Here is a 14,094-nt window from a genome sequence, read left to right on the forward strand (position 1 = left end):
ACGTTTACACTTAAAAATATGTATATTCCCATTCTCCTAGTTATCTAATAACTTGTTACATTATGAGCATTTCCGCTTTTTTAATGGCTTATTCCTATTTATTATGTGTACATGATCCAACCAAACCACGGTGTGTATGTGTTTACGTGATGATCCTGATTTTGACAGATAAAGACAAATAGATAAATAAATAAATAGTTTTATGACACTTCATACCCCACATTTCATTCCCCCCACAGTTGATAAGTTGCCGCTGCTGCTACTACGTCGTCCTCGGACGGAAGTGCATATCGCCGTCGTAACAATACTGACATAAAGATCTGACAAGTGTTTGATTTGAGGGAATAAATCTGTTACACTCAAGATTGATACTTAGCAAATATACACATGTATAAATAAAATATGGAAAATTGAGCCCTACTTCCTGGATTGGATTATGGATCAATGAGTCCAATATTTATCCTGGACAAATAATTAGCTTCAGTCAGTCATGTAACCGAAATAAATACAGAATCATTGATTTGACTCATCCAGCCAGCCAGCATTGCACCCTTTCATTTCGTCCATATTTATCTAAACCACCCACCCATCCAGCCACCCACCCACCATAAAATTGAACCATTGGGTAAGTAATGTGTGCAAACTTTTGCAAAAAAAGTTGGTAATAAAATGAATGAGAGGTAAATAAAATCCATCAACAAATATTATCTCACAGTCGCTCACTCACACCATTTTATTGAGTATTTATTTTTTCGCCAATATTATTAAGAGGCATGATGATTGATAAGAAGTCCAAGTTCTTGAAAATATTGGAAGGCCGTGAATATTATTTACGACCATTATTTGCAATTTATTTTATTTTCCTCCAATTTTATCCTGGTAATATGGACGATTTTATCCTTCAAAATGGTCAGAAAAAAATACTTTTATTTTTAAATCTGCATTTTACAACGTGACGAAATTGGAGAAGAATAAATAAATAAACAGTTTGAAAAAAAATGTGAAATATTCATCCCATCTGCAAATATCATTAAAAAATTAGCGTTAACAAATTAATTCCCCCTCCACCGCACTAAATGTAGGTATTAATTATCATTATTGTAACTATTATTCCGTCAATTAAGCACATATTTATCAGAAGATTCGCGTTATCAGCATCAGCATGTCATGAAATCATGCTTTATATAACCGCGTGCCGTGGTGGAATACCTGCCCGTTTTTAAATTACGGCATCACTCGCCTTGAAAAGTTTGATAGTGCGTGTGCAAGATTGGCACACATAAAATAATTGCAGCGAGCAGAAAAGATAACTAAATTGGCACCCATTATTAGTCAAAGTCTGTCAATTGCGTCAGTCAAAATCAGAACAAGACCGACAGACCAGCCAAAAACTCATGCATGCATAAAAAATAACCATTCAAGTAGGTGGTATCATGGTATCAAGCGATTATTGAGTCAATTGGATTGCGGGATCAAAAACCACACAATTGAAAAAAGGTTTGATTTGAGGATTCAAAATGGTCACTACTTATGGTGCAGTTTATATGTTTTTTATTATTATTACAAGTGCAGTTACACTGCAGGTGTACATACATATGGACTCATTCACAAAAAAGTCAAATAAGCACTTATCACCGTCGGTGTCGGTGTCGTCGTCACATAATCATCATTATCATATCGAAAAAACTCTGCTGTGTGATGCATGCATGGTTCAGTGTGACGGATTTGTCTGGTTAATAGCATAATTTACATATCCTCTAACTATTTTAGGGTATATACAATTATAGAATAATTATTGCCACACACGCCCCCCCAATTCTCTGTACTAAATAATCCTATAAATGCACACGTGTAATTATACAAACGATTTCAGTAATAGTATACTGAACTTGATTCCATACCAGTTTTTGTCTTTTCACATCCGGTGTGTGTTCACTCACACAAAAATTACATCGTCAATTCATTATGAAGAGATTAGGATGGGAGGAGAATGGCATGACACAAAAATATTTATAGGGCTCCGCAATTTGTTGTTATTACCTCTCGTAATTATCGTCAACATCGAGTTCCTCGTATTATTTTAACGGGCTGTAACATTTTCTTTTCTCGGTAATCACGTATCAAACATGCCCATCAATCACATGATGAACCTTCAAAATAATTGGAGTGGACAAGAATTCAACGAATCGGTGGTCAAGTCGAGAGGGTGGTTTGGTTATGTGCATGAACGTGATATTTACTATAAGTACATATGGACGTAAATACCGCAGAGCATTAAAATTCCATGCAGTAGCCTCATCATCATCACATCTTATCCAGTAATTTATGATCCTCTCGTGCTTATCGTATGGTTATGATATGTGAAACATTATCGTTTCATTGTGGTGGTGCATTTTTAAGTTTTTTTTATATTCGTGTAGTGTGACGCAATAACCATTATTTTAACGCTTCAATTACCTTACGAAGTAAGAGATCGATATTATACGAGAAAAAAATTATATTTAAGGTTTGATTGCATAAGTACATAAATGATCTCTCAAAGAGTAAATTACAAGGCTATTTCTTATTATATCATCATCATCTCGTACATACTTTAATGACTCAAACTGTGGGATGATGTTGATGATGATGATGATGCTGCTGGCTACTTGCGTATTTGAGTAGTTCGTTAGAATTGCAAGAGCCAGCCAAGCACTTATTTAATAAATATTTAGTCATCACGTAATCATAATAATATTCTCGCGACATGTATGAGATTCATTCACGACATGACCGCACCATGTTTCTCGATAAGATAACTCGTACTTATTGGTTGTGTCACTCGTGTCAATTTAGTTTATTATCAGGATGGGAAAAAAGAACAGGACAGACTTTACATGTTCATGAATTAATTGAATGAGCTGGGTTTTGTGATCTTTGGAATTGCCATGAAATTTCATACCAGTATCAGCCAGCATCATGAGATAAATGTGCGAACTGAAAAATGCGTCATATCCCACCCGTCGTAACCCAACCCAACCTTTGTGAAAAACTGCAACACAACAGAACACAACACATATTTTGGCACTATTTGGCTTTGACTTTGACATTAGGATTTAAAATAATAAAAAAAACAATTAGATTTTTCCTTGTTACATATTCTATTCATGTCGTTACGTCATGAGGACTTGTAAACAAAAATGTGTATTATGAAAGTATTAAATAAGAGTAAATTTATATAATGTGTGTATATTTACTTGTAGTAGAAATTGGCACAATTCTGTACTACGCAAAAAAATATGTAGTAAATTGTATGACACTGACAATAATAATAACTCATCAATTCAAGCTAGTGACCGCAATGTGTCTGCAATTTCCTGCATGCATTTCTCATACCGGGCTTATTTTCCGTCGGTCTGTCTCGTATAATAAATATGAGACCAGTCATCATCCGTTCCCGGAACTAACTTCCAAAACTTCGTCGTGCTTGTTGTGACCCAAGAATGGAATGGGAAATGAGGTGGCATTATGGCATTATTGTCAGTTGTAGTATTGAGAAAGGTAAAGGTTTAGAGAAAAGTAGACTAAAACGACATGCCACGTGGATTACTTACTTAAGCACCCAATGGCCAACTCCATTACGAGAAATATGTAATAACCACCATTCCCATTACGGCAGGAATTTTACAGAGAGGAGGATGTGCACCCTTTTGGCTGGAAGTAAGTAGTTTATTATGAGCGATAAAGACCTAATTTCTTGTAAAATTGTGTTACAGGACTTTTGCATGCGTTGCATTGCATTGCATTTCATTGGGATATTCCACAAAATATTATCATTGTCAACAACTACTTCCACGCGTTGGACTTTCCACATGTGTTGATAAGTAATAGGCAGGCAACTAATATGCTCGTGTGTGCATCATCATCATCTCCTTAATAAAAGATTACCCTCCTTAATGCATTACTTACTACGACTACTTTACTTACTACTAGTTTTGTCCACGTCAGCATAATACTTCTTATTATTGGCTCACAGGATTACGTAGTCTACTGCCTGACTATCCTTCGTCATCCAACTATTCTGTGAATCATCATACATTTATTGGTCACCATACACCACACAGTTTTTCATTAAACTTCACTTTACAATGTTTTCTGCCTTTATCATTATTTGATCCAGTTTTGCATACATTACATACTTCAACACTCTCGTAAATAACTGAATTAAAATGATGACGAGAAGAAGCTATTTATTACACACGAAGAATAATCAGTGCAAAAGAGAGAGAGAGAACTACGTAATAATATTGCATTAACATTTATGCTTTACTCACATTGGATAAACGAGTGCTTAATAAAATTGTAATTGAAAACCTCACGTTTAAGCTACATCCATCCATCCATCCATAAGTAATGTATGCCATGAAAGACCAGACTAGACCAGACCAGTCACAGTCTGCTCGTATAGCAAATGTACTGCATTTAAGGTATAATTCTTGCTGAATGAAGAGTGTAAGTAAATCAAGTGCTTTTAGCAATAAAATACAATACGATAATCCAATCCACCATACACTAAATAATTATTATACCACCAGAAATTGTACGTACCACAGCACAGCCTTCAATATCTTGGCTTCTTTAACATTATTTTCCATGAATGCGAATGCAACGTGGCTTAAGTAGTGGTTTATACCATACGTTCGCCATGCTACTATTATGCAATGCGGCGCGCATCCAATGATGATGACACGAGGGACGGTGTGGCACGGCGTGGTCACCTCACTGCCTGCATTACATGGCTGGGCGATGCAATATTCCAGGAAAATTCGTGATGGATAATGAATAATGATCGTCTCGTAACTCGGACTTATCCTCGGCTTAAAAAAGACACACTTTTTTTTAAAACTTGGATTTGCCAAGTGGTGTGTACACATAATAATAATAAATATGATGATGAATGGTTTAGAAGTTACATTACATTACACGCTATAAACTTGACTTGGGGCTTTTCTCCCATTATCTCCTCTCTGGGACGCGTAAACCCCACTAAAGACAGAAAACCCATGCATGCCAAAAGAGCCATATGCCATGAGAGTAGTGAGTATCAGGCCGATAATATGCATGCACTACTGCGAATAGGAGATTGTAGTTAAAAAACCAAGTGCATTTTATTTTACTTGACTAAAAAAGAAGTAGAAGCATTCAAATTCATCCCATCTGTTAGAAAAGAGAGAGAGAGAGGGAGGGAGATCCTATCCTAACAATTGTCAAGCAAAAGGAAGACATTCATCCTTCTTCATCTCTGTGTGAATGATGCATTCATTACGTTATTTCATGAGATTTTATATATAACTATGATCCCCAAAGTAAGTCGACTTCACAGTCACCCTGCAGCTTTGCACCGTTAAACAAGTCCACGTCCACCATTTCTGCATGTATGGTAATTATCAGTGCAATTACTACCTGTGTGTACTACCTGTGTCGAAAAGCTTAACCTTAATTCTTTCTGTTTCTTAATAAGCCGGTCGTCCTGGTATAGTTCAAGTGTCGTATTGTTCCAGATAATACTAAATAGGCGACGAACTAGTCCCAATTTGCCTCTTAGTCAAATCTTGGGTGAAATCGAGTCCATGCCGAGAACATATTACATTTTTAGTGACAAATACTACTATCCCCCACAAATTGATTGAAATAAGTTTCAAAGTTTTACATATTTCATCATCACCATCATCACGAAATCGCAGCACATGGTGTAGCAATAGTGAAGAAGACGAGAGGATTTTATGAGTATGATAATTATTACGTGGTTTGCTTTTGCCATGTCCTATTCCCATGCATCATCATATCTGCATATCCATAAGTAAAGTGTAATGTTGAGGAGGATTTTAATATTGAATACTTAATGTGCCAGACTAAAACAAGCAAAGCAAGTAACAAAAGTATAGTATGATGATGATAAAACCCACCAACATTACGACGACGACGACAAAGCAGCAACCTTCGTAGAGACCAGACCACTCGCAATTCAATCAAGTATAAACCTAAACCACAAAACTGGATGATTCAGTACAGTTGAGATTAGTGAGTAAGAAGAAGCAGAATAGAAAGAACCAACCATTTAACACGGAACTTTTACATGCAGTCAGTCAGTTACACATTCACATAATAGCCGTTTTACATACATACATTTACTTGGTGTTATTAGAGCAGCAGCAGCCGAATACATACGCCAACCAACTAACTAACTACGTACACGAATAGTATGAGCAGCAAAGTTATAAGTCGACGCGTTGTTAGTTATTAAACATATGAAACCACGGTTCAAAGTCAGTTCATTTTAATCGTTTGAAACATCCAGTCCTCTCCTCGCCTCGGCTGGAAGAAGAAGTGTATATTTGACAATAGAGAGAAAAAAATAAGCCATAAAAATAATAATATTCCGTCTCCCTCAACCTCCTAGAAGAAGGAAGGAAGGACGTCGTCGTGTCAGCCGAAGAAGAAGAAGAGAAGAATGTACCCTTCTTACCATTGTGGAAATAAAGAAGTCAACTATTTAAATAAACGTTTAAAACGGATCGTACTAGCGCAATCTTTGGAAAGTGGGGGTTCTTACAGAAGACAGAATTACATCATTCATCATCCCAACTCTGAGAAGGTGATTCTTGATAATATCGAATCCTATATTGAACCTCCTGGACGATTTGGTCTCAGTTTTTTTGTGGGACAATATCCTAACACAACGTCTTAGCGAGATAGAGACGGTTAAATTTAGCATTATTTTATGTATAACTAACTACTGATCTCGGATATCATCGTAAAAGTAACTATTTTCGAGGGGTGCATTAATATAACTGTTTAGTTAAAAAATAATAATTGTAGCAATAATAATTGAAATCTGAGACTTGAACGAGTGATAAAGTACATACAGCCCACCAGAACAACACACCAACCACACCACCATCGTCCATCCAGAGTGCAGACAAAGCAATTTCACGATAAAAGTGTGACTCATATTTTTCTCTAACCAAAGCCAATGAACGTCAATCCGAAGAAGAACACACCACCAAGTTGGACATAACATAAAAAGAGTGACGAAGACGAGGACGAAGACGACGCAAAAAATAATAAAACTTGTTTTCCAAACAAAACTCTTGCGATTTCTCGAGTCCAAGAAGAAGTTACTCAATAGTCCAGTAAACTCCAGAGCAGTCGGATTTCATACCAACCACCACCAGGCACCGATCAACCAACCACGCGGCCGATTTTGCCAATTTTTCTTCAAGTTCAATGAACAATCAGTGGGAGCACAATAGGTTCACGATTTCTTCATCACCGAGTAATAATTAATTGCACAATATTAGTGACACAATCAAAATTTAGGAACAATTAATAGTTAACAAAATTATCAGTCGAGAGTAAAAGTTGCTACGAAGATGGACAAGTTTTTTCCCTACATGTTTGGAGCCGTGCCTCCCCCAATGAACACGTATACTTATTACGACTCTCTCATCGTGGTGGATTTCGAGGCCACCTGCGACGACGCCAAGACGACTGGAGGCGACGCGGCGATCCGCCCGCTGCGGTCGGAACGGCAAGAAATCATTCAGTTCCCCGCCGTCCTTATCGATGTTAGACAGATGACAATCGTTGACCATTTCGATGCCTACGTTAAGCCTGTCGAGAAGCCAGTGCTGAGCGACTTTTGCACATCTTTGACCGGAATTACACAGGTATATTGGCAATCATCATACGTTTTCTTTTTTACGAGATGGGAGTTTTCGAAATTCATTCAAATCGTGGTTTCTTCAGCATAGAAATAGATTGAGAATAGAGTCAAAAATGTAGAAAGAGAGAGATACTTTTCAATTTAGATAGAGAGATGCGATGAGGACAAGGAGACGTAGTTAACTGTTATCATTTCTTTCTTCATAAACAAAAATAATTAGTGAATTTTCCTCGCAAAGTTCATGCAGATTCAGTTACCTTAACAAACTTGGGAATGAAACCCCATGCATGAAGCAAAAGCAGCAGTAGCAGCAGGACACCTTTTACTCCAAGCCTTATTGCATGCCTTCTTCTGCTAAAAGTTTGAATAACGTTTAAAACTGTACCCTTTCGCATTCGGTTACAATCCCATTGTTTATTTGTTATTATTGACATCGGTGTGTGTGTCTCTCTCTCATTCGTATATTTCGAATAGGGAAACAGGAGGGTGCAGCATAGTATGATTTGAAACTCAAAAACGTGAACATATGCATTGTAAAAACGTCTTCTAGTTGAGAGGGATAAGTTTATGTAAGGAAGGCGAAAGATGATGATGATGATGACGATCGTGTATTTAATCCCTTCTCCGTTGTAACTTTTATTACAGGACATGGTCGACAAAGCCTCTCCGTTTCCAAAAGTGCTCCGCAAATTTGAACGCTGGCTAAAGAAACATGGACTCAGCAATAGTGGAAATGGGAGAACATTCGCAATCGTTGCTGACGGTAAGAGAGAATAATAACAATCAGTATAAAATAACACTAAAACTACTTAAGTATGAATGCCTTCTCTTCTTTTTCTTTGTTCTTTTTTACCTAATGTGAAAATGGCTAAACTTGAGAAGAGGTTTTGTAAATATTTTATTGATAACAGATTTTTTTCCCCTACAGGTTCGTATGATATGGGACATTTCCTATACAAGCAGTGCTTGGTAAGTAAGATAAAATAACAAAGATGTTTTTTTCACGTTATTGTACCCACCACAAGTTAAACTTTCATTTTTGCGTCTCATTTATTTTATTCATGCGCCTTTACTTTTATTTATTTCACACTATGTAATAATATGCACTTCCTCTCAGTCCTCCCTTATTCTACAATTATTGAGAAGCACCAGCAGAGTTTGTTCTTCTTCATGCATAATCATCTCTTCTTTTTCTGTAAATTGGATATATAGGTAGGGAACAAGAGAGAGAGGGTGAGGTTGGTGGCAAATTGTTAGCATTGTCGTCGTGACGTAGTTAACATTATTTTCCACCGTATTCATCTAACCCTCTCCCCCCCTCAAATTTCCTGCTGGTGATAAAATGCCCAAGGAACAAAGGATCTAACGAGAACGAGCAAAAGAACAAATTCTTCGAGATATTCCATTCTTTTATTATATTCCATATTTTATCTACTAGAAGAGTTCTACGAACTTCTTTACTAATTACGTAGGAAATTCGTTCTCATTTTATATTTTATTTAAACACTGCATAATAACGTGCCCCCCACTACTGGTAGTAATAGGAATAATAGTAATAACCATCCAAATACCACACTCCGGGTCGAATTGCGTAGTAAAACGATGAGGATTTAATGAAATTAGTAAGTCGACTGCGGTTTTACTGTTTAATTTTTTAGCCTTGGAATTGATGAGCATATTAATTTGACACTTTTTTTAAATTGGTCATCTCTCTCTCTCTCTCTTTCCCTAAGAGGGATATGAATATGATGACTGATATGAAATGCACGTAGAAAGTAGAGTGGTATTTAATGTGGTGGTACATTTTTTGTTTTGTTTTTACACATCGTTCTTTTTTACGAGTAAAAAAATAATAATTTCAACGCCTACTTCTTTATTACTTGCAGATATCGAACATCCCTTTTCCTACGTACGCGAGACGCTGGGTGAACATACGGACGAATTTTTCCAAGTTTTATGGACAGAGATGGGTATGTATAAATATATTATTTTCATTCCTCTTTTTGTACATCTTATATTTTTTATTTTGTTTGTTTACCCCCTTTTTCTATTTATTCACTCCTTCATCACCAAGTGAGGCATGTTATTCATGCACGTATGTAGGTACACACAGAGATAAAGATAAAGAAAGCATCATCAAAAATAGAAGGGGAAAAATGATCAGGAATATTACTATATCGAGATATTCTCTCACCTTCATTTATACTTAGGGTTACACATGTATAAGCAGAGCTGGGTGATTATTGGTTTTTGAGGGTGGATTAAGGATTATGGATTAACCACAAAACAATGTGGATTGTGATTAAATTATTTTCGTGAGATTAATTCATGTCAGGATTAATCCGGATTAATCCATAAATTCTTAAAATTTCGGGATTATGGATTATGGATTAATAATCCGGATTAATTTGGTGATTAATGATTTTTCACTATATCTAGCGCAAAAAATTTCAACTACGTGGTTTTATATAAAAATGACGCCAGTTTCAATTGATATATGTATGTAGCACAGGGCAGCGAGAACATGTTGATTCTTCAAATGGTAGCTGACAGAACAACATTATGAGAACTTGAGACTTCAAGCTACACTGTGGGATTAGGAGTGGCAATCCGATCCGATCCGAAATCCGCGGATCAATCCGAATCGGATCGGATTGACTGTTTGATCCGAACACCTGCTTAATCCGAACCGGATCAATCCCATGGCGTCATAATCCGATCCGATCCGACGGATTGCCACTCCTATGTGGGATGAATGGAACTATGGGAATTGAACTGAGTAATCCAGATTGAGAATTAATCATGAATACGTAATCATGATTAGTAATCATGATTGGGATTAATCAGGATTAGTAATCCGTAATCACGATTATGGATTAATGAAATCAAATGGGATTATTCCCGGATTAATTCTAATTCCAGAAAAATCGGGATTATGGATTGGGATTAATCTACAAAAATCTCACATTGCCGGATTAGGGATTATGGATTAATAATCCATAATCCGGGATTAAAATCCATAATCCTTAATCAGGATTATCCCAGCTCTGTGTATAAGAAAAGATTCGTTTCGTGAGTCGTTTATTTTATTCGTAGGGTAATAGGTAGGCAAAATTTATTGCTATTTTGCAGCCGTAAACAGATTTTTGCACTCTTTTACAGTTTTGTCAAACACATACACGAGCGAATGCACCTATATAAGTAACACAAAAAATGGATGGATGGATAGAGTGAGAGAATGAATTATGAAAATGAAGGAAAAAATTTCTCATCTCGTAAAAAGAGAGAAACTTTAGAAAAAATATTATTGGCATCTCCTCGTCCTTTAAAAAATGGACATGTTTAACAGATTTGGGTTTGTGCGACATGCACACACTTGAAATTTATTAATGTATCGGTGGATGGGAGAAATAACAGTTTAGTTTCACCAACTGATTGTTTAACTGCATTATTATTATGATTATTATTATTATTATTACTGCAAAGAGGTGCAATGTTATGCTATTATTATATTTATGTTGTTGGCAGGAGATGATGATTATAGGTTGGGTCATAAATAAGACATACACAATTTTATTTGCATAGGAAATAAATTGAAAAAACTGATGTTGAGTCTGGTAATAAAGAGAGTTCGTCACGAATTAGTTAGTACGAGCAGCAGCATCTCAAGTTATAGAATAGAACAGTAATAATAAATAATAATAACATAATATGCATTTTCAAAGAACAAAGGGAACCCACTCACTCGCTCGCTCGCCCCACAAAGAATAAATCCTTGCATTATTATTATTACATGATTTTTAAACATTAAATAAGACAAGGATGTAATAATAATAAATAATAATCAATTTTTATTTCTTTCTTTCTATTTATAGTTCAGCCTAAAGTCCGTATTGGAAATGATGGGACAACCGTTTGAGGGCCGACAACACAATGGGCTCGATGATGCTAAAAACATTGGAAAAGTGCTACTTCGAATGCTCATGGATGGGTGCATCATCGCTCAAACTGAGAAAATCATACTCGATTTTGAAGACCAGGAGAAAAACGAGATTCGAATTTTGAATGATAAGCACGCAGGAAAATATGACCTTGCTACTGTAAAACCTGTCTCGTGTAACGAGTGCATTTATATGCTTCCTCCGAACGTGATGTTCCGACAACCCCCAGAGACTGATCCAATTTCGTGCTATTCGCTAAAGTTCGATAACAATAAGGAAAACTTCCCCGCAAAGTCAGAGAGAAAGGGAAACAAGGGGGGTTCTCACGAGAAGAGGGAAAGGCGAGGAAAAAAGAAATCGTCAAGATCGACGGAATTTTCTTCTGCCCTTCAACAACAAGGGTCGATGATGCCCCCTCGATGTGGGGTGTGCAATGGTATGAAGCAGACGGTTGCAGTGTCATCGCCATCCACCGAGGATCATGTTGTCCCTAATCATCATCATGTCCCGGATGAGGAGTAGGATAATATATAATATAAAGATTGATTCATTTACATATACATCATAAATCTTGGTGGTTACCATATTGTTATGAATTATAGTTAGGTTTGATAAGTTGGTTTATTATGTCACCATCTCCTTTACTCGACGTTCCTAGTAACTAAAATTCACAGTTAAAAAAACCTTCCTTTGTGTAGGTCAAAACTATTGAAATTTTGATTAAGCATATAACACTTGTGTTCTAGTTTTATTGTTCAGAGAGATTATTATTATAGTTTATTAGTTAGTGCGAGTCTGAGTAATTATTATTACTACACATCCATGGGCAAAATTAATTGGGGACCAAGCGTATTTTAATACCATTAACAACAAAATCAATTGTTTTTTTTTTATACCGCAAACGAGATGTTTGTTTTGTTTTTCTTTGTTGTAACTTGTTTTATACTGTGAAAGAGTGCAAGTAAAAGATTTATATAATTATTATTATTGCAGAATTATACGATCATAAGTCTCGGTAGAAAAGCTTGTTTGTTCTTATATTAATACTGAACTAAAGCTACATTTGCCTTGCAATAAATGAACTCGTTTTTATGAATTTTTAAACTATGAAACCAAAATTTGTTCAATACATATATGCGCATTTGAATTGATTGTTCATAAAATTGCGTAAAACACTTAAATTTATTGTCATATTATTCAGCATCTCTATTTTTTGGCATTAAATATTACAAAACAACTAAACTTAACTACAATCTGTTTGGTAACTCCTAAAAATAGAAAGCCATATTAATTATATTGCTGATATCAAACCGGTGGTGGGTACTGAATTCTACTAGTCGAAAGATCTGTGGTAACATTAGCTATGTCTTGTGGTTTGTCACTATTTTTCCTCCCGAGATAAACCCGGTCGTCTTTATCTATCGCGAAATTATAATCTGTTTGCACAGAGAGCGCCTTTGCAATCGCTTCGTCCAGTTTATCCTCCGTGATTATGTCTTTCAATTTATTCTGGAATTATTAAATTAAAAACTCATTTAGGTGCTTCCTCAACACATCATTAAAAATGTATGTAATTTACCAGTTGATGATGCAATTTTTCCTCCGTAATTTTCATATCTTGCAGAGCTTTGTCTTCCAACAGTGTTTTTTCTTTTAATATGTCTGCCTCGATTTGCCTCCATTCTTCAACTAATTGTTTTTCTCGGATTTCTTTAACAATGGCATTATCGCGTTCCGTTTCGGCTAATATTCTCCCCCACTCATGCTCCTCGCTCCCCTCGTTCGTCGCGGTAAGACTTCTGGCTGATTCTTCCTCGGATATTTTTTCTTGAAAGGCTCTACAAGAAATTATAAAAAATGTGAAATTAGTGGTAATTTTCATGGCTTAGGTTGCTTTATTATATGATCTTTCTTACACTAGCGAACCCGAGTATATTCGGTAATTATTTTGCAGTCGTTGAATTTCCTCTCCTTCCAAAACAGGACGATAAGGCATTTCTTTAATTTTATACATTTTCGATTTTGCCATCGGCACCCATCGAGGTTTTCGAGCGTAGCGGACGCTACACACCAAAACGGAAGAATTAACACGTAACAAAGCACAAGTTTGTGTTCTTATAGCGTTCATGGTTTAATATTTTAAAACCACATCAACTGATAACCAAGAGAAACCTTATATTATTATTAATTACGTATTACAAGATGATAAAATTTAGAAAATATAGTTTCACCACCAAGAATCGTGCAAATTTAACTGAATTTCAAATCGGATATTCTAAATAATTCGTCAGAAAACGTAATTATAATTAATGTTGAAGAACAATTATTTATTTAGAACAATATACGAAATTATGGCGAAAATTGTAAAAATCAGTAGCCCACCCGGTTTTTACTACTCGTTTATACACATGCACATTTATGCTGCGCGGAGTTGAAGTTGGTTTCTCG

At 35.9% G+C, this 14,094-nt stretch overlaps 2 protein-coding genes across 2 annotated transcripts; one reads left to right on the forward strand and one right to left on the reverse strand.

Annotated features, from left to right (window-relative positions):
* The first annotated feature begins 5,364 nt into the window (after positions 1–5,364).
* Positions 5,365–12,742, forward strand: LOC110856664 (3'-5' exoribonuclease 1). The gene is made up of 5 exons (XM_022105158.1): positions 5,365–7,709; positions 8,351–8,468; positions 8,634–8,674; positions 9,592–9,675; positions 11,581–12,742. The coding sequence occupies exons 1-5, from the start codon at positions 7,413–7,415 to the stop codon at positions 12,166–12,168; spliced, it is 1,128 nt and encodes a 375-aa protein (XP_021960850.1). The 5' UTR covers positions 5,365–7,412; the 3' UTR covers positions 12,169–12,742.
* A 67-nt stretch (positions 12,743–12,809) lies between these two features.
* LOC110856665 (probable 28S ribosomal protein S26, mitochondrial) lies at positions 12,810–14,034 on the reverse strand. Its single transcript, XM_022105160.2, has 3 exons — positions 13,563–14,034; positions 13,226–13,484; positions 12,810–13,155 (listed from the first exon to the last, which is right to left on the reverse strand). The coding sequence occupies exons 1-3, from the start codon at positions 13,772–13,774 to the stop codon at positions 12,952–12,954; spliced, it is 675 nt and encodes a 224-aa protein (XP_021960852.1). The 5' UTR covers positions 13,775–14,034; the 3' UTR covers positions 12,810–12,951.
* Positions 14,035–14,094: the final 60 nt, after the last annotated feature.

The sequence above is a fragment of the Folsomia candida genome, unplaced genomic scaffold, assembly GCF_002217175.1.
Source record: "Folsomia candida strain VU population unplaced genomic scaffold, ASM221717v1 Fcan01_Sc017, whole genome shotgun sequence".
In the NCBI taxonomy this organism is placed as follows: domain Eukaryota; kingdom Metazoa; phylum Arthropoda; class Collembola; order Entomobryomorpha; family Isotomidae; genus Folsomia; species Folsomia candida.